The sequence below is a fragment of the Ammospiza caudacuta genome, chromosome 8 (genome assembly GCF_027887145.1).
Source record: "Ammospiza caudacuta isolate bAmmCau1 chromosome 8, bAmmCau1.pri, whole genome shotgun sequence".
Classification (NCBI taxonomy): Eukaryota; Metazoa; Chordata; class Aves; order Passeriformes; family Passerellidae; genus Ammospiza; species Ammospiza caudacuta.
In genome coordinates, this window is record NC_080600.1 from 18,396,094 (window position 1) to 18,417,944 (window position 21,851).

A 21,851-nucleotide genomic window follows, 5' to 3' on the forward strand; every position below is an offset into this window, starting at 1 on the left:
AGGGTCTCTCCACTCTGCCACTATCCACTGTAGTGGCCTTGAGCAGTGTGGCTCCCTGCACCCTGGCCATGCACCTTAAAAGAGGGTTTGCCAAAGTCCCTCACATAGGCAGAGGAGCCTGCCTGAGCCAGGGGAGGGATAGAAAGGGCACACATGAACTTCAGCTGCTCTGGGTGTGAGGTGCTCTCCATTTGCTTGTCGGGACACGCTGGACTCTGGGCCTTCCTGCTGTGTTTGTCCTCTGTGCTGCTTAGCCATCCTTTGAATCAGCTTGGGCTGCTTGCATGACAAGGAAATACTTTCCTGGTGTTTCAGAAGCTGGGTGATTCCCTTTTTTTCCTGTGTGGAGGGAAGCTGCTGGCTCCATGCAGGGTCTGCTGGGGTTATAACAAAACAATGGGGCCTCGTCAGACAGCAGTGAGGCACACAGCTGGTGCAGGCACCAGGGCTCTCTGGGTTCTTGCTTGGTTCTGCCTCTGTGAAAACTTTTCTCAAAAACTGTAGTCTACCTCCCCTTTATTCTAAAAGCTCTTAAGCTGTGGGTATCTATGAGGGATTTTTGTGTGGAACATGAGGGCTGTAAAAAACCAGGTCCTAAGCCATGTGCCATCACCAATGATTCTGCAGGCCAGTAAAAAGCCAAATATTTTAACAGAGACTGAGGATTGAAAACAAAGGACCTGCTACAATGAGACATCACGTGGCACCATCCTTATGACTTGATCATGTGATTGCACTGGTCTGCATCCTGGGTGTATTTTTTCATCTAATGATTTCCTGAAAGAGTTGAATATGCATAAAATTCACTGTCCTCCCAGATGTTAATCAGAACAAAAGTGGAAGTTCAGAAATATGAATGACAAAATTGTGGGAAAGCGGTACTCTCTGCCTAACTCTTACTTCAGTACCAGAACTGTGCTGGCAAGTTTGAGCAGTCTGTAGCAGCAAAAATCTTTAGCAGTACCCCAATAAGTCAGAGAACCTGACACCTACAGTCTTGGAAGCAAAACTTGCAAGTTGACTTTTTAAAGATCAAATTTTCCAAGAGCAAAGACAGAGCTGTTTCAGCAGAGAAAAATACACGCCCTTTCATCCAAGAGCTGGAGGTTTAGAGCATTCAGATTTAGAGCATCAAATCTGTTTGATTTGATGGTTGGGCTTTGAACAGATAGGATGCTTCAGAGCCATTGTCCTCAGAAAGCAGAGAAGCTGTAGCATGCTGATTTTACAGACTGGGAAACTGGGACACCCAAGCTCTCAGTTGTTGGAGAGACGAAGTCAAGAGCAGAGCTTGAAAAGGATACCAGCTCCCTGATCTCCATTTTAATTAAATTATTTCTGCAATTGTCTTCCCTGGCAGTTTGACTGGTGGAATGTGGTCTAGCAGAGGAATTTTTGGCTGCAAAGTTTACAAGAATATTTTTCTGGGCCAGATCCTTGCCCAGTGTAAATTAAGATGACTCCACTAGCTACGATTATGGCACCAGCTATTTACTCCTCCCTCTGAGAATCTGTCCTGCTGTGCAGACAGTGGGCAGTGTCATATAAGTTGTTCTTTTTAATTTTAGTCTGTCTAGACACTTCTGCAGCACCCCTTTCCGGAAGAACTTTGTGCCAGTAGCTCTAAGCAGCACCACACTTCTCTGGTGAGAAACACTTACCAGATACAATGTGGAGGTGCTCTGGTGTGCTCAAACTCAGCATTTTTAACCTTCATGGATCTGATGGTCTCAGTGTATTTTGGTGAAGAGGTGGCAGAGGGAAAGAACAGCGGGATTTCAGAGGCAGCGAGTTTGTTGTTTTCTGATTTTGACAATGTGTTGTCCCAGATGCTGGAGTGCTGGAGAAAGGTGGCTGGTGCAGATGCACCATTCCTATGGCAAGTTTTTCCCAGCAGTGGGTGACACCTCTCTTTGTGGGTAGGAAGGTCTTTTTCATGGTTTTAAAGGCTATTTGCTGGCCTTTTTTTATTACTAGTCAGTTCTTCCTCCCATGCCATTTACTACCACGTAGCCTTCAGCTTCTCTGGTACAGTTTGAGTCACCTGGCAGATAGGGTTGGTACCTCTCTAGCTTTCTGCAAACTTGTCACCAGGTACACACAGGACCTAGTTTGTACAAAATTCTCAGATTTGTTGGCTGTGGTGAAGCAGGTGATAGGCTAGGACTGTTTTTCTTTGCCGTCTCATTCTCCTGTCATTCCCAAATTACCAGAACTGTCTATAAATGTGTTTCTCAAGAGCCACACATAGCAAGGCCATGACTCTGGCTGGGGCTCAGAAGCAGCAGCAAGATATGTGTGTATGTATCTATATATAGAGAGATATGCCTTTTTGCTACAAATACCTCTGCTTGAATCCAGATGAACTTAATTGCTAATTCTTATAATAATTTAAAAATATTTGCTAACCATTAAGTCTTACCTACTGTTGTTAACCACCTACATTTGTGTCTATACCCAGCCCCCACAATGGAGGGTATTCATGGCTGCAGAAACAAAAGCCTGAAGATAGAGATCCTAAGTTGTTAAAAACAAAATTTCTTTTTGAGGAAACCATAAAGCACATACTATTTCTAGGATTCCACCCGAGCTTGATCAATACTAGTGAAGCAGAAAAGCAAAAAAAGCAGCTCCCAAAAAAGCAGCTTCCATGAAAATGGGTAAGAGATTCTTTGTGCAGGCTTAATGATTTTGAGAGAGACGTTTCCCCTGTGAATTGTTGTAGGAGTTTGCACCCCTTCCCCCACTCTCAGCAGAGGCAAGAACATATGACTATCCTCATGTAAGGCAGTGCAGTGTTAATAATGCTGCTGTATTGATCAAATTGGGCTGCTTTGTCACCAGGGACATCTGGGAGGATTTATTCTGACTCCTAAGGCTGTGCCTCCTAAAGTGCATTTTCCAGGCCTTTCACTAGGAAAAGGATGTGCTGTGCTTGTTGTCTAAGCCTGCAGGAGCAATGTTTTCAAAAGATTTCATGGTGTCCCGTCATCCACTGCCTCTATCACCGCTTCTCACAGGGTTCCCACCTCACTCCCACTCACAGTGGATGTGGCTCAAGTTCAAAATTGCACTGTGGCAAGATCCAGTTGTTGTTTGCCCTTGGAGAGCCCCTGGAGGAGCAGCCACTGATTGCTGGAATGTGGATAAACACGGGGTGATGGGAACAGGAGAGGCTTCCTCTTTGCTTAGAAAGTGAGCAAAACCTCACTAAAAAAACAGCACAGAAGGGAAAACATGTGCAGGATGGTTTTATTTCTCCTCCTGTGCCCTCAGCTGATATCCATGACCTTGTTGAAAAGATCAGGCTGCTTCAGAGACTGCACGTGGTCATTTTTAAGTGTAGGGAGAAACCGAATGTGGCTTTTATTTTTCCATCTGATAAATTGCCAATTGCAGGTTTTACTTACAGAACACTCTTGAGTAGTCTGAGAAGAACACGATCACCTTGATATTATATTTATGAGTAAAAATGGTGTGAGACAAAGAAAGCTCTTAGCTTACATGTAAAGAGGACTTTTAATGCAGTTTTTGCTTCCAGGAATGCATCATTACTCATGGCAGAGAAGGGACACATTAGCAAGCTTGACAGGAGGGCTGAAATGCCTGGGGGTACTCAGGGGCCTGGAGGAGCAATTTGCTATCATGCTTCTTTGACAGGTGTCGGGAGCTTGATGCTGGGGAGTGATGGGACATCTGCAGAGCAGGGAAGGGTTAGAGACACTTGAAATGGAAGAAGTCCCTTGTAGATATGGTCATGGTGAGAGCACCTCCAAGGTGTTCAGAATTGCTGCCATGTATCCTGCAGGGGCTCAGAGTGACAACAGGTGTGCCTGGAAAATCATCCTGAATGCATAGGCTGCCAGTAGTGCTGGCTATAGCTAAAGAAACACACTTTGAGTTGTTTCTGTCTCTCTCTGAGTTCCAGTTCCTGGACTGCAGGATCTGAAGCAGATCACTCCACAAGGCTTTCCCTTGAGCTGTAATGTAATGCAGCTACTTGGGAAGTGCAACTGCTTGGGAACCAGAGCTGTGTGGAGGTGAAGCAGCAGAGGACTCCCGGGAATGTTCCTGTGAAGCAAAGACTCAGCCTGTGGTCTTACATGTGGCTCCTCCCCCACCATAAAGGCTACCTTCGTATGTTTATAACCAAAATAAAATTGCAGTTCCTGAAAGCTGTAATTTGTACTTGGAGGAACATAATGTTTATGTTTGCAATTGCAGGGATTGTACCAAAGCATGGGGACAGAGCTCTGCAGTGTTTGGGATGACAGGAGCTGGCTGCAGACTCCACCTTTGAGGGCTACTAAAAACCAGCTTTAGTTACACAGTGTTAATGATAAACAAAATGCCAGGAAGCATTGGCTGTGCCATGAGAGGACCCCTCTCCTGCAGCTGGAGAGAGGCTGTCCTTCCTCAGTTCCCGCCCATCCCCTTCCTGCAAACCATGCCAAGGAACCTGGCTGTAGTCTTCCATCACATCTCAGAAAGACAATAGAGGGAAGGAGTGATATAAAGCCAACCCACAAAGGCAGGCTTATCTTGGGAGATGCTGTATGGACTTAAGTAGACTAGAAAAAGGAAACTGGGAAAAATAGGACACTTAAGGTAAACTAGCTCCATTTTTTAAATGTCCGAGTTGGAAATAGGCCAATAACATGTCCACTGCTGGGCTTATAATGACTACAATATGTTTCCTCTTTTCCTTGTTGCTAAGTGGGTTTTGTTTGTTTCCTTTTTGGAGGGTAGTGGGGGACTGCAGTTCCCTGCAATGCATTTTCAGTAGTGAGCTGGAGCTCTCTGTGGTGGTTTAGTGGGTAATGCTGTAGTGCTGTGAACATGACATCTTCCAATTTCTGGCATCATCATCTGGTCCGTTTCCTCTTAGGGAAAGATGCATTGCTGAGTTTCATTCGGTTTGCTTGAGGAGGATACTTAAGGATGGGGCTGGAAAGCTGAAAGCCATACACAGAGCATCTCAGCTGTGTGGGTGCAGGCAGAAGGGATGCCAAGAGCCTTGCCAGTGGAGAGATGCCTTCCTGTGGTATCATCTCTGCAAAATGTTACTGAGTGTTGTACTCAGTGAAGCACCTGGAATTAATTTGGACCCTCCTATTTAATTTTAGGGGGAAAGTTGCCAACACAAACAAGTCGGGGTCTGGTGTTTTCCACAGTATTCTCCAATACATTTCCAAGGATATTTTTCTAGGAGAAACAGAAGGTTTAAAAGAGAACCTGAGAAGGGACAGTGACTTGCCTTGACTATGAAACTCCTGCCCAAGTAAAGAGTGTTGCTGAGGAAATGCAGTATGAATAAACAATGAAAGGAAAGAGTGCTGATAGGGGAAGAGATGTTGAAAATTAGAGCCTCTCTGAGGTCCTGGAGGCAAACAGGTTTCTGAGAAGGACTTAAACAGGTCCTGTTCCATCCTTGTCCTTCTAGAAGAGTGGAGCTTTTCCTAACCTGTTCCTACTGATGCTTTGTCATAGCCCCCAGCCTCTGCTTTTCACCAGCCTACTTAGAGTAACAAAGTACCAACTTTTGGGCCTTTCTGCATTGTAGTCTCTGTGGACTGCTGCAGTGTGCAGGTCCTATGAAATTATGTCACAATGGCTTATATGCAGTGACAAAAGACAGGCTTGTGCATAGGAACATCTTGAATTAACCCTGATGGTTTCTTGGATGCTGGGAAGTCATCGTATCTTCCAGGAATGCCAAAACATTGCATTCCTTCTAGACTATTTTCTGGCAGCTTTGCTATTAATAACTTTGTCCTGAAAAAGCACTTTCATATTGCAGCGTATTAAAATCATAACAACTGGGTGGGTGTCCACAGTCAACAGACTGAAGCAAGCGAGCCAGAGTGCTAGCTGTGGTTGTGTCAATTGGCTCTCAGAGGTGTGCTGTCTCTGAGCAGCTGGGCTCTGACCTGCTGAGCTTTCTCCAGGCAGCAAATGGCAGGGCCCTCAATGGGCTCTCCTGGCTTCCTGTGCCATGTGCAGCCGGTACCGTACGGCCTGCTGGGAGCTGAGCTGTGATCCTTCCAGGGGACTGGGCAGTGCCTTGTCCAGTCCTGACAGCACACCTTGTGCTGCTAATGATATCCACAGAAGGCTGTGCCAGATCCCCTCTCTATTTTGGGGATACAGATCTCAGATGCCTGTGAGTGGCTGCCTGGGTTGCTGTTGAGCATTTGAGCCAATCCTGGCAGGCTCTTAACCAGTGTGCTCTCACAGATTGCTGTTAAAGAGGACCATGCTGCTTTTATCAGGGTGTGTAACTGCCTGAGTCTATTGCTTGTGAGATTTTGAGGCTGATCAAAATCCCTGGTGGCTAAGGGTTTTGGAACAAGAGCCTTGGCAGAACAGTGTAGAAATGAAAAGCAGTGGAAAAACACCTTTGACTGTAATGTAGTATCCCTTGGAAGGTACCAGGCTTTAAAGTGAGTTGCACATTTACCTGCAATGGGACGTTCAAGCATGGAGGCTGTTGTTTTGGTGCACAGATGATGAAAACTCTGGCCTAGAAGTGGCAGAAACCAGTTTGTGAATACCTCTTATAGAGGACCCAAACTTTAAAAAAAGAGAGACAGAGACAAGAAACAAATCCAAGCATCAGGATGTCTGAGAGTTGTTGTTTTAAAATTCTTCCTATTTTTCCATTTAGGTCACACTGTCCCTAATAAAGTAGACAAGATTTGTAATAGAAAATAACCATCTCCAGCCATCAAAAAACACGTTGAATTCTTTTTAATGTAAGCCACAGAGTTAAGTGGTGCTAATCAAGAGCAGCATTTCATGGATTTTGAGTGTTGGCAAGGTCCCAAGCTGATGTAAACAGGAACCATGAAATTGGGGCTGCTCGGTGCTGATTTACCCCAACTGAGAATCCGGTTGTGCTTCCCATCACTTTGTTTCTAGTCTGAATTTTTTTTTTCTTGGTGCAACAGCAAAACTCAAGTCTGTTGTCTTCTCTTTTCCTTGCCCAGATTGGCATATTTATCACAGTAGCACATGCATCTTCTTGCTCTTGTAAGATAACAAATTGCCCAAATGATTAAAAGGAAATCAAAGAAAAAGGCAGCACATGACTTTTTGTAAATACACTTGGACAGTTGCTGTGCTCCCAATAAAGTCTAAACTTCAGGCAAACAGCCCACTGCTCCCCACATGGCTGGAGGCAGGCTTTGGTCCTATATGTTTATTATCATTCAGAAATGGTATAAATGCTCCTTTATTCTTTTTTGTTCTGCTCTTATTCTCCAACGCATTCCCCTCCTGCTTCCTGTTTCCCAGACAGGTCCCCACCTCTTCCTCCCCACAGCCAAAAATAATACAAAAGGGAACATACAAAAGATTTTTCGAGCCCTGAGATGTGATAATGAATGGGCAGGGTAGACACAGTAGTCCCAGCACAAAAATGTTGATCACGCAAAGTCAGTATGAGGAATTGCACGTTTGGGGTTAGGAATTCAGTGTTAGGCATCCTCTTGTTTAATATATTTTTAGGTCAGAGCAGACGAGATGACTCACAACCCAGGACTCTTAGGAAATGTGTGTGTACTGAGTGTATTGATCACATCTCCAGGTTTGCTTTAATAAGCTCATTGTGACAGACTGTGCTTATGAACATGCTGTTGTTGCCTGAGAGTGCGCGAACGCAACTGCTGTGTACGTTTGTGTCAGCTGTTGGGAAAGAAATGTTAAGATACCTCTGGATGTTAATAAAATGTCTCTAAAGAATACATTTTTTCATTCATGAACCTAACCAGAGTAATTACAAGGAATCCAATTCTGCTGTGTAACCTCCTTGCAATACTTTCTAAGGATGAATCTTAATTGAGGATCGAGACCTAAAATATTGCTCTGCTTCATACATTCCACAGTCGTCAGCATTTGCTCTTGCGTATCCATTTCCTGTGAGAAGTTTACCACACTCTGGGGCATGCTTTGAACCTGATCCTTTGATTTCAGTGGGAGCTAGGATTGACAATTCAAGGAACTAATTGTGTTTTTTTGCTGTTTATAATGCCAAACCAAAGCTGGTTCCAAACTGGATTACAACAGGTTAAATACAGGCTTGATGAAGTTTGGAGAAAAGTTTGCAGTGAGGGCCACTAGCCAGCTCACTGAAAGCCATCCAAGGTTGTTATATAAATAAATGCTCTCTTCAGAAACATTTTGAAACATTCTTATTTTATGTATAATTTTTCAAATGGTCATTGTATGGCTACTTGCTGTCTTGACTGTATGGCAGCATGCAGGGTATGTGATGGTGTGCCAGCACACATGGCTTTTATCATATTTTGATACTAGCACAATGGATTGCTCGCACTTTGAATTCTTGATTTGGCTATCCTTAATCCTTTGCTGACATTGATGCTATTTTTTGTTGTTGTGACTGGTTGCAGATATTTTTTCTGTCTTTTTTAAATGGTCAAAAAAAACCAACAAAAGCCGTCCAAAGCCCTGGCTCAGTGTTTGCAGATTTCTTTCATCCTTTTTTTTTTTTTTCCTATCTAGATGCCTATCAAATTCAGCCACGCTTAGCTGCAGTCCTTTGTTCAGTATCTCATAACCAGTGCACTGCCATTCTCTATGCTTAAGGCCCAAATACCACAGATTTTTATTGAAAAAATTCGGCTTGTCCATTCAAAAGAATATTAGTTAGATAAAGCTGTATTTCATTATCACCAAGTTAGGGAACAAAGGCTGATTTTTACTCCTAGGTCAGAGTTATGGGTTCAGACTTTTTTCCTATTTGAGACTTTTGTTACCTCCCATTTCTGCTGGTGAAAATTGGTAATTTCTGGTAAAGTTGATTTTGATCTTTTGATCTTTAGAGTCTGATTAAAATCTTTGATAACCCTGGTTACATCATGCCCCAGAGCAACAGGAAAATGAGTCATGTTTATATGAAAGTAGTGATTCTGTCTTTTATATCCACATTTTTACTTTAAAATGATCTTTGCTGAATGCAGTTGAAGCTTCTGATTTCAGCATTTCTAACACTCTGAACAAGTATAAGAGGAGAAGATCCAGGGACAAAGCCATCTGGGTCATGGTAGGAGGGTTTATTGAGAGTGCTGTTGTGCATGAATAACAGTGAATGGGCTGGTTTGGCTAAATACACTTCCTTAACGGTTCATTCTTTGGGCTGAGACCAAGAGGGAAAATGGGCACAGGCCATTATTGTGTTGAAGAAATTAGCAAACAGAGACTTCAGTCCTGTGTAGGGGAGTCAAGAATTAATAGACTTGTCCATTTCAGACTGGTGGCTGGTGTGACCCATTCGGACAGTGTTAGGGAGGACCAGCCTGATGCCTCAGGCATATGTTGAAGTTACCACAGGAAAACAAATCTTTCATATCATATGATCTTTCTTTGCTGACTGTGCCTGTGCCTGCTTTTTGCACTTGGCAAAAGCCTCTTTGCTGAGCATCCAGTTAACTTGATTTCCTTAGTATATACAAGAGATTAGGAACATGCATACAAAAATGTACCACCAGTGAGCTGTCAATAAGTATCTTATTGTGGTATCTGAAAAGTTGTTTTAGCTCTCTATTTTTTTCAATGAACTATATAACACATAGGCAAGATGTGCTGTGAAGACATGTGACATGCAAGACATGCAAGACGTGAATAGTTTTATCTTAAAACGTTTGCAATAGAAATTATTTGCTATCGCCTGAAACTTTCTTATATACTTTCATTTCAGGCTGCAGTTTTCCATTTTTTCCCAAGTGTATTTTGCAAAACTACTTATTTTAATACTAAAACTCTGTTTATTTTATTCTATCCCAAATGTTAAGCTTCTGATGTGCTGCAGCTTTTTCATGACTAGCAACTGCCCAGTAAAAGTTGCCAAGAGGAAAAGCTGGAGGTTTTGGCAGCTGGGTGGGAACAGATGACAATCTTGGAATAGATGGGCAAGAGTACTGGGCTTTGTTGTTATTGCTCAGGAAGCAATGAAGGCCTTTGGCAGTGGGAAGAAGATCCATCGTTCAAATCTTGTTTTAGGGTTCAGGATAAAAAATAGCATGGCATTTCAGGGGAGGCAGGTAAGTTTTGAATCTTTTATTCCTCTTAACTTCAGTGCTGCCCCACAACATCCAGTTCAATTTCTGCCTGTGGTATCAGCAATGCAAGTGTCAGTGTTGCTCAGAGCTTTTGCTGTTTTGGTGCACAGTGAAACACTGACACTGGCACTGGACCTGGTGCCACTGTTTGCTCTGAGCCTGAGTGAACAGCAGTGCCACTGACCTTACTGTGACTGTTTTGGGTTGTCTTCAGTTGGAGACAGTTTCTCCTCCAATGCAGTCTTGATATTTTCACCGTTTTTTACAGATGAGGCCCCTTTTTTACATGCCAGTGGAAAGCGATGGTGTCATGATGGAAGTTGAAATTTGACCTTCACTATTGCATGTGTAACTCTGCTTTGCTTGTGTAAATTACAAAGAGAATCCTTTCAAGTATTGTAAACAGACCTGGTAGTTCAGACTTGCTTGTCAGCCACATTAGACATTTTCATTTTCTGTCACAGCCTGATCTAAGTATCCAACTTCCTAATTAGGTTTTGGATAGCTTCCAAGTTCAGTGCTTGATGTCCAATTATATCTGCAGTAAAATGGTACTTAGAAGTAAGTAGGACTTCCAGATAGGAACTTCTGATGATCTGCTAGAAAAATTCAGAATCAAGACATTACTTTAACATCAATAAAACAGAGGAAGCCAATGAACATATTGATACAGTGCCTTCCCTGATGTTCTGTCCTCAAATTATTAGAAGTGTTTGGACTTTGTATTTACCCTTGACAGAACTCTACTGTTGCCATATTGTCTTATCTTTACCTGTGCAAAGCACGCAGAAGTTTGAGTGCTTTAAGGACTTCAAATATGGGCAGGTGCTTCTCAAGTGACCTGTTATTTTTCAAAAGTCTGTATGGATGGGTGAAATTCCAGTACATAACATGGCTGTCAACCAAGACTAGTTCTTTGCATTTCATTGGAGCAGGTTTAGATTCATACCCTGATAACTAGGTGTATATTTTGGTTCATCAGGTGGAATTAGGTTTTCCAGAGCTGTCTGGACCCGAACCTAGATGCCAAACTTGTGTCCCTGCAAAGGCTCCCGGCCTGTCATTCTCTAAAAAGGGGAGATACACTGCCTTGAGGCTTGGCACATTGATAATGCTGGTGGTCCCAGCTAGAACCTTTCTTCTGGTTCCTCTCTGCGGGAGGGACATGAAGTCAAACATCAGCATCATGAGTGATGACTCCACTTCCTTCATGTCTGGATTTTGAATGTTCTGGATCAACTTTAACCTGGATAGCTGATAGACATCTTAAAATACAGACTCTGAACCAAGTCAAGTATCTGCAAGTCTGGGAGGGATTGCAGAGTCTGAGGTTTGTTTTCCTTGTTGCAGTTAGTGGCAAAACAATCTTGATTTCTGCTGGCTGTAGAGTAAGGTGAGTACTAAGCTCTGCTGAAAATGGTACACATGTATCACATCTCTGCTGTCAGAGGCACACACTGAATTTCTCTTGAGTTGTATTTCATAGTGGTGAGCATACTCAATGTGTTTCATAAATAATCTTTACTTTCAGTACATGAGCTTTAGAGCTAAGAATCCAACTAGATTAGAGCTCATACCTTTCTCAATTGACAAACGTAGTGAGCACTGAATTTTCCTGCACCAGTGACTACAAACTCTGAAAGGACCAACAAGTAGGTCCTTAGCAGGCATGGGACAACTCTACAGTGCCTGTCCTTGTGAAGGATCTGGGACTGCACATGGAAGTCTCATGGTGTGCAGTTCATGTGTATTCTGCCACTACATGTGCCCCAGAGGACTTGTATGGTAGTGTAATATGGGGAGCAAAGAGATGCTTTGAGTTACTGGGAGGTAACACACAGCATTTCTTGCAGGTGATGGAAATGTTCCTTTGTTGGGGAAGTGAGACTTTTTGCAACTGTATCTGAAACTGAAAAATCAGACTAAGGCCATGACAGGATTGTCCACATGCCATACTGTTGGCCTTTTCTATCTGGCTTACTTCAAGTATGGGGTCTCACACATCCTATTATTTGTCAGCCATGAATCATCATTTCTTTTAACTGGTTAAATTGAGGAGCAAGGTGCAAGGAGAATGACCCTCATTAATGACGGCAGATGGGTTGAATAAGTGGTCACACTTTTTTATCCCTAGCCAGTGGAACTGGCTTGACAGCCAAAAGCAGTCTTATGGCTCTTATTTTGTTCCTGAAGGGAGCCATTCTCTTCTTCCCTTGGCAATTTTTTAAGTTCTTTATTACTGTGTATCATACAGGCATTGGATAAAAAGTTTAATACCCACCACATTGCCTGCAGTGTAGCAACTAAAGGGCAGTGGGACTCCTGTCCCCTGTGGTGTACTCCATCTTTACACAAAGCTCCCTCTCTTGCACCAGTGGTGAGGAGAAGCTGGATGTCTAGCAGAAGTTTGATAAGAGCATGACAAGAGCAGCTCACTCCTGTCAGAGATATTCTTGAACTATTTTCCTACCAGGCTGGTAGTGGAAGTGGAGATCTATAGGGATTCACCATCATTCAGCAGCTTGGGTTCGTGTCTCTGTAGATAGTGGTCCTGCTCCTCCCACAAAAAAAAAAAAAATCCAAAACAAAACAACAGCTACAACAACAACAACAACAACAACAAAAAACCCAGTAGCTTTTTATGTGCTCAGTAGCAAATAGCTTTGTGAGAATGATGCCCAAAGAACTTTTCTGCCCCTCCTGGTGGTCTACCAGCCTGGAGTGGGGACCTTGGTGGTCTCAGCCTGACTGGTTTCTCTAGGTCAGTGCTCAAGACAAGGTGGTGGGCTTAGCTGGCCTAAAAATTGTCATGCTAGGGCAAGGACTGAAGAAAACAGGCTGGTTTCTAAACTCTTCCTCACCACTCCCTGGGAGATTGGGACCACAAGAAGAGAAGGTCGTGTAAGGTACTTGGAATAAGCTGGGAAGTGCATATGGGGAAAGATTCTTTGTTTCTGCCACCAAAAAAAGGGTGCAGCAGCAGGTAGGGCCCTGGCAGGAGGTGAGGGAAGGGCTGTGGCCATAGCCCCTGGCCAGGCTTTGTCTGCCATGCAGATTAGGTGCAGGGCTTTTCTGGCTCAGCAGTTGCTAGGCTCTTCCCTGCTATTGACTTGGTGGAGAGGCTGAGGGGGGTGGGTGGGAGGGACTGCATTACATTGTTTCTTTGAGTTGTTTTTCTACCCCCTTCTATGGGGAGATGGGCTTGATCCTCTGGTTTTGGATTTCAGAGGCAGAAGGCAAGACATGACCAGCTGGTGTCTTGAAATGGCACAGGTGCAGTGGCTGCGGGAGGGGGGAGCCAGGAATAATTACAGGTTTGTGAAGCATCAGGCTCTGCCTGAAAAGGGCTCATCGAGAAACCGCTCTTTATGGAAAATTAATGGTGAAGCTGGAAAAAATGTCAGGCCCACTATTGTTGTCATGGGGTAGTGATGCCTTAAAGGAGCAGCGCCTCCTGCTCGCCTCCCCTCCATGGGCAGCCCAGAGCTGGCATGCAGCTTTCTGATCCCACAGCAATTGAAATTTCATGTCACTGTCATCAGATTTAATGGCCTTGAGTCCTTGTCTCTTCTCCCTGCTGCTGCCCTCCCCCTTTCCACCCCTAATTTGTGATTATGCTTGCTCTTTCCTTTGGAAGCCTTTTATTTATTTGGCCCCTAAACCTGTTTCTGCCCCATTGGATGAACGCTAAGTGGACCAGAAAGCCCAAATTACATGATGTGAAGAACTCAAAAGCATTGCCTCTCCTGGTGGTGGGGGTTATTACTGAAAGACTATGTGGCATGTTGGAAAGCTTCTCCCAAAACCCATTAGGATTTATCTGGGGAGAGACCAGACTCTTAGCTAAAGCTCTTTCTCATAGTACCAGAAATGCACCTTATAAAGAAAACAGAAAGGTTGCTAAGGCAAGAACAATTAATTGTGTCCCACACCCAGGCCTGTGTACAGACAGTCTCATACCTCTGAATATAACATACATGCTATATTTATATAGCATGCCTCACCTGCATATATTCTGTTCTCTTGCTTTTTGTCCATCTCTACAGCTCAGATCTATAATCAGCTATTATTTAAAAAAGAAACAACAGTGTGGCAGATTTTGTGGTGAACTTGAAAGTCATCCCACCACATTGTATCTGCAACACACAGTGCTGTTTGTGGGAGCTTTGAAAGTAATTATCTCAAATTACCTGCCAGTTCCTAGAGAGCTGTCAGTGGAGCCTCCTTACATTCCTGTTGATGAGACCTTTGTACTCAGAAGGCAGAAGTCTCTGTCTCTCTTCTGGTCATATGAAGCTTTTATTTTTTGATCAGATGCTGGACTCTCCAGATTGAGATGTAGTTGGGTCACCAGCTCCCATAGATTAAAAATTTTTTACTAAAACCCCTTTCTTAATATTGGTAGAAGTGTTCTCTGAGGAGTAGTTTTTAGAGGTTTCTAAAATGTATTAGTTAGAATGTCTCTTTCTCCAAGCCCTGTGAAATCACAGTGGTGGTATTAAACCAGCTCTCCTTTCAAGCTGCAAGAAATGAAAAACAGTGCTAATAAACTCCATTAAAAGCTCCTGAAACTGCAGCAAATGGTTCTCTATAAACAATAAAAACTTTTAGTGTTGGCTGTGGAGGACACTGGGGTAGTGCTTTGGGGGCTGAAGGCTTTATTGGGGCAAGCTCAGGACACTTCATAATATGACACATTCACATAGGGGGTTCATCCCATCCTTGTGCTGATGATCCTGCTGTGGAGGTGCAGGAGCACGTTTTTATGTGATAGCCTCTTTGAAACCTCACCTACTTTTTAATAAAGGGATGAGTGTGTGTTTGTGTGCAAGTCTGGTGTTCTGTACGCAGGAAGCTCCATTTGACCAGGTGTGCCAAAACTCCCTCTAAAACTGACAGAAGTTAGGGGTTTTTTTCTGTCACCTTTCCTTCTCTCAGGCCCTTTAAACAAGCTGTGGTCTTACTGGAAGCTTTTCTACCTCCTATCTTAAAATGTCACACTTCAGAATTGTGTTGTTCAAGGAAGATTAGGCCCCAGCCAACTACACTGAGTTAAATTTGGAGAGAAAGTTAATGTTTGTGAAGGAAGAGGAAGCAGTTATTTGGAAAGGTGACTTTTTTGCTTGTACATGCCAAATGATGACTCTGTTAGGATAGTTTGATATGGAAGTGACAGATTATACTTTAAGTTGGGAAGGCCCTGGTGCCCATGGAACAACAATGTACAGACTTTAATGAAAATGTAGTGGATACTTTCTGGTTGTTGTATCTTCACTTCTAGTATAATACCTGCTGCCATATGTGGGTATTCCCAGACTGTCTCTGAGCAGCCTCAAACAAGTGCCCAACCTTCGTGTCTCCCAGGGTGTGACTATCTCACTAGAAGATGCTGCTGTTGATGAGTGCTGTCTCAGAATGCCTCTGGACCGTGTTCTGCCCTCGGTGGCAGCTATGCTGCAATCTCTCTCTAACAGCGATTTCTCTCCCTCCCATCTCCCTTTCCCTTCTGCAGACATGCCTGGAGTTAGAGCGATACCTTCAGACCGAGCCACGGAAGATCTCTGAGACCTTTGGTGAGGATTTGGACTGTTTCCTTCATGCCTCCTCAGCCCCAGATGCAGAGGACAACATACGGCGGCTGGAGCCCATCCTTTTGCCAGTGGAGACGAGCACGTGTGACAAAAGCGCCAGCATGGACATCATCCTCTCCCGTGACAAGCTGCTGTCTGAGACGTGCCTCAGCTCACAGCCCACCAGCTCTTCCACAGAAGGCTACACGGCCGTCAACCAGGCCCAGCTCAATGCAGTGACCTCATTAACCCCCCCTTCCTCTCCGGAGCTCAGCCGCCACCTCGTCAAAACCCCACAGACTCTCTCAGCAGTGGATGGCACAGTGACGTTGAAACTGGTGGCCAAGAAAACTTCACTCAGCTCTGTGAAAGTGGGGGTAGCAACAGCGACTGCGGGGACAATAAAAAGTGGGCAAAGTGACAGTGAGCAAGGAGGTGCAGGGACAGAAGCATCCCCAGAAAACAAGAAGAGGGTTCATCGCTGTCAATTTAATGGGTGCCGGAAAGTTTACACAAAGAGCTCCCACTTAAAGGCTCACCAGAGGACTCATACAGGTACTTATGCAGGGTGCTTCTCTCATCTTGTCCTGCCACCTACCCGTAACCATCTCTTTTTATTCTCATTTAGAAAAGAAAAAAAAAAAATCTCTTCTGAAAGTCCAAGCTTCTGTCTATGAAACAGAACAGTGGAAAATATGGTAGTCCAGCAAATGTATCCATTATTCAATAGAACAGAGGAGTTCACCATCTACCATTAACCTCTTGGGGTTTCATATGTCTTATGGGGCTTGATGCAGAGTAATTTTAGGATACCTAATGGATGTAGATGTATCATTCATGTTAAAAGTATGTGCATGTCACTTCAGGTTTTTGGCACTCACTTCCCCGAGACAACTTTAAAAATGTAAAGTTTAGTCAAATGTTATTTTCTTCAAATAGAAACTAGCGTGGGTAGGTTTTTGGTGCCTTTTGTATGGGAGAAAGAGAAATGTGTTTCAGATCTTAAATATGTGGTTGAGGAATAATCTGTGCATGAGGCAGCGTGTGCATATGCAGACGTGTAGGCATGCAGAGACACCCTTCAGATACTCATGATCTTGGACTTCTCCAGTGCTAAAATATAGCGAGAACAAATAAAAGAATGACATGGAGTTTGAATGAAATAATGTAGGTAGAGAGGGAATGGGCTGTATGGATAGATGTGAGGCTGTTATTTTGGGTAACATTTACAAATGTGTTATATATATATCTGTGTGTAAGCTGGTTGAAGCATACCAAATTGGCTTAGGCTGGCTGTTCAGGTTCCCTCCTCATTTCTTCATAGTCCCCAGCAGCTCTTCAGCTGGTATGCCGTTCACACACGTTGCTGCTTTGTTCTAAGCTTCACACGTGATGAGAGATGATAAATTCCCATTAGCACTGTCTTATCATGTGATTATTCTTGTTTCCAGAGGGATTGCTATAATCAGTTTTCTCAATTCTACTGTAAAATGTGTGGTCTCTTACAATAAATGCACATTTAGTTCACGATCTTATCATGCAGGCAGATTCCTAGAAGCAAGGTTGTTCTTGCAAGGTAGAAAATAACACGTTGGACCAACACAGTAAATCAGATAAATATGTGGGTTGTTAAGAGAGCTGCATTCATCACATACTAGGCAGCACTGTAAAAGTTACATGGTCTGAAGTATAAATCATAGTAAGACATAAAAGGCATTGATCATTTTATATGGGCTTTCTAGTGCTTTTACTGGGGATAGCTGCCTTGCCAGGAGTGACCTCACCTGTGATTCAGTGATTTGAAAGCCAGTGAAAGTAGTACAATAATTTTAAAATCAGCATCAACATGGTCAGAATGTTGGTTCCTTGTAGCACCAATGCTGCTGTGAGGGCTTGTCCCTGCTGGGGCTGGCCAGTGGGACATTCCAGCCAAGGCCTTCCAGCAGGTGATGGAGCTTCCATGAAAGCACAAATGAAGAGTGTGAGAGCTGTTGACCCAGTGATCTTGTCTGTTCAGATATGACACCCATGTTTGTTCTCAAGCTGGAAGTGATGGGTCTTACACAGCTTTTCCTGAGCTTAGTTAGGAATGTGACACAATAGTGTGGAAAGGGTGAGCTTGTGAAGTTTTCCTGGTGTAGTCTTGCAAATGGGGATATGAACAAGGAATCATGAGGAGCACTTACAAGAACTTCTAATCTCTCAGCACCTCAAACCTTTGGTGTCAAAATCTTGTAAGAGTTTGCATGCTTTTGAACCCAGCCTTAGGCCTGGTTGAATTTTCTGAGGCCAAAACCTTTCCCCTCTAACATTACCATATGAAATCTTATGTTTTACAGTTAATCTACAATGAGAAACGTTTCTCACTGGCCCTGTGATCTTTCTGTTGAATAGCCTTGGATTGTAGGTGGTGCCATGACGTGCTGAGCCTGCCCATCCACAGCAGTGCTTTATGTGGTGAGAGAGGCACGTCTGCCTTCGCTGGCAGAGAGGGGAGACCTTTATCAGAGGATGAGACTGCAGCTGCCTGGGTGCAGAGCCCAGACCTCCCACTCCCAGCACTTCACCTGGTGGGATCAGCTAGCTCTGATATTGCCAGTTAAACCATCAGAGGTTTAAACAGCCCCAAATTATGGGAGTGTTTCTGTTTCCATTCACCATGTCCTGAGCAGATAGGTTGTTAGGAAAGCAGGAAGACAAAAAACAAGAGGGAATACAAGCTTGGAATGATGATCTCTCTCATCCTAACAGCTGTAAAGTCACTCTGCCCCTATCCATGTCCTCGCTGTGCACAGCTTTGTAGAAAGCATGGTGATGAGGACTGAATGCAGCCTTGTTGGTAAAACACATCTCTGATGCAGAACCTGAGAGCAGGAAACCTGTCTCTCATTTTGTCTGTGGAAAGAAGATTGTCTAAATACCTGTGAACATTTACATCCTGGGAGCAACCTCAGTAAATCGAGGGAAGGAGTGTGATAGGCTTGCCTAAACAGCTTATTTGAGTCTGGAGCACCAAGTCATTCTGACTCCTTCATACTGCTTGCATGCTCTGTTCCCTGAAAACACACTGACTGCTGGATGCCTTAAATGAGAGCTGGTACAATCAGGACATCTAATATGTTCACACTGACCTTCTTCAGTGGGGTTCCCCACAGGGAGCTCCTGCCTCTGGTGAAAACGTGGGACGCAGAGGAGTAGCTATGGATATTTGGGACTGAATTATAAATGTCAGGGCTGTGTCCTTTCCCATGCAGCCTGCAGGGCATGGGACAAGGAGCCCTTTTTTCCATGGGTGCTTTGTTTTTTTCACGCCTGAACTGAGTGTGCTGTGGGTTGCAAATGCACCCAGCAGTGCCAATGGCTAGTAGCCACTTGGCTTAGTCAGTGGCTGAGCCAGAGGGCCTGAAATGATTGCAGGCTATTTTCCTTTGGCTGGTGGTTCGTTAGTGTGTCATGCGAGAGCAGTGTGCCAGTGTGGGCTCTGTGGAAGGGTGTGAGTGCCCGGCGCACAAAGAGCTCCCAGTGTGGGGCTCAGGCACTGCAGCAGATGTGGGCTGGTCACTCAGCCTGCACGTGCAAAGTCCACTTGCTGGATCAAAGGGATTTACTGCAGCGCATGAAAACAAGCAGCCATGGGCTGGGGAGCGGCTGGGGGGTGGAAGGCAGCGGAAGGAGGCTGCATTCCTTTCATTCATATGTAAGGCTGACCAGACAGGCGCTGGCTGCTGTTCCTGCTGCTGCGGGATGAGCCAGGCTGGGCTGCAGGCAATGCGGGCTGATAGCAGCTTGCTAGATTGGGAACAATCCTCTCTTGGGGTTTTACTTTGCTGGGAAGCCCAGGAACCATCAAACCCCACATTTCACATTTCGCTTGGTGCATCTTCCACTTACTGTCCCGCATCTCATCTGCAAGAGAATCAGGACAGCACTCTAAGGCCCATCAGTGGTCGAACTGGTTATGAAACCACCTTCTGGATGACCTTTGGAGAGGGAAAAACAATCATCTGTGTGGGAGAGAATTTAATCTGGAAGGGAAAGGGAAAAACATTGTCTGTATGGAAAGGGAAATGAAAATATTTGACTGAACTCAAAGCAAGCTAAAGTTAAGGGTGTGTAAAGGAGCTAAGAGCAGTGGTGGGACTGACTGTCAGAGTGCAGCAAAGAAGCCCCTCGGGTAAGAAATAGCAGCTGGGCCTGTAAACAGGAAGAAAGGTGAGCTAGAGGTTTGGGAAAACCACACTGCCAGTGTGAGGGTGCAGTAAAAATATCTAAAGAAGGAGCAACCAGGACTGTCATGGTAATTCAACTCTGGCACATTCTCTCACAGTTATTCGGGGAGCAGACATCAGTGCAAACAATGGCATTTTCTCTCTTTTGAGAGAGGAAAATTTTCATCCTGCCTTCACACATGTGTGGAGATGAATTGTCAATGTAACAGAGAGTGGAGAGGAAAGGAATTCCAATGAACCAAACCCCATGTATAATCATCAGTACTTCCTAAATTAGAAAACAGGATATTGCTGGAGAGTGTTGCATGCAAATAAGTCTAAGGGTGAGCTGGCCTGTGACCTATGGAAAGATTAGTCATGGGATGTGACTGTCTCCCAGATCAGAGACTGCTGGAGATTCCTATCTCCTGACAAAACCATTCCTATCAGCCTTCCTTGCAGTAATTTGCAGGGAAAGGTATAAGATGGTGTGGGTCCTTTCTGACAGGGGATGACACAGCACATAAAAACTGGCCAGGAAATCCTTAAGATTGGGACAATGATTTAAAAAATTACCCATATGGGGTTCTGCTAGGATTTGCATTTTACAAGTATCAGAAGGTTTGCTTTTTCTTTTTTTTCTTTATCCATCCAAAACCAGGATTGGATACAACTGGATCTCAAGTCTGAGAAACAACAGTTGGGTACCTCAGATCTGTATTTAGGTTTCTAAGGGCTAAACAAGTGGGAAATACCCATGTAAATAGATGTTACTAGTCTACATGTGATCTTAAGATAGCACTTCTTAAGTGGGGTTTGTTTCACATTGTCAGGACATCTTATTTTAAATTATATAGTTCTTTGATCCAAAATGCTGGGTGAGAGTAACTAAAACAAACAAATCCACCCTGCAGAAAAACAAAGTACTACATTTGCAAGAAAAAGATGAGACACAAGAGATTAGAAAGAGCATTTACCAACAGAGGGTTTTTGAGATTGTGTATCAAATAATAGAGAAGAACTTTCACCAAGTGTTGAGATGAAAGAAAATACCTGAAATCTGAAAATTATTGGAAGGGACAAAGTTGAGGAGAGTAGTCTGGATGATAGGAAAGAAGATTAATGCAAAGGAAAGGAATAACAGAGAAAATAAAGGCTCTGTGTCAGTGATAGCACATGAATGGGAAGCTGCATTGCTGTATTGTTTTAGTGTAGTAGCATCTGTGAACAGAAAACCATTGAAGACAAGGAAGAAGCCAGTAGCCAAGCACAGCACCAATTCTGCAGGATTCAAGACTGAATAATGACTTAGGGAAAAGCATTTGGGAGAGCAGTATTGGTGACATAGGAGAAATTAAGGCCAAAGCCCAAGATGTTTTGTTGTACAGAGACCCATGGCTTTGTGATGAGTCCACAGCTCTGTGTGCAGGACTGAAACCTCCAGGGGACATGGAGGGACATGGAGGATCCTGAAGCTCCAATGGCAGCAGCTGAAGCAACACATGAATACGCTGCTGGAAGTGAGAGCCAGGGAATTGAAGGAGGAAGGGTATGTGACAGACCTTCATTCAGGGCTGCATTTCTTGGGGAGTATAGTTGTTTAGCCAATTTGGAAAGATGTGGTTTTGTTGTGATGTTGGACTTTTTTAAAGTTTTTTTTGTGTAAAAACATAACAAGTCATTATCAAAGCTGATTAAAATAAGGCCAGCTTGATCCCAAACTCTCTCTAACTTTCTGATCTTGAAACCTTTTAGCCATTTGGCAAGTTTAGAGGGGAGTGTGGTTATTTTCTTGTGGAGAGTCAGAGCCTCGCTTCATTATTACAGCAAGAGCTTAGACTTAAAAAATGATCTTTGAGAACCACCCAGGCAGCAGGAGGATGGCCCTTGCCAAAAGCAGCCCTTGCCATTTAAAACACCAATGGTGTTCATCCATAGGTCTGTTGTCAATACCTGAATTCTCAGTCCCGTGTTTCTCAGCTCCGTCATTTGCC

General features: G+C 43.9%; 1 protein-coding gene across 1 annotated transcript in view; it reads left to right on the forward strand.

The window, feature by feature from the left end:
• Positions 1 to 21,851, forward strand: part of KLF7 (KLF transcription factor 7) — a 57,698-nt gene that overhangs the window by 14,854 nt on the left and 20,993 nt on the right. The window contains exon 3 of the mRNA XM_058809370.1: positions 15,592 to 16,204. Within this exon, the coding sequence (XP_058665353.1) occupies positions 15,592 to 16,204 (613 nt within the window). The remainder of the gene's footprint in view (positions 1 to 15,591; positions 16,205 to 21,851) is intronic.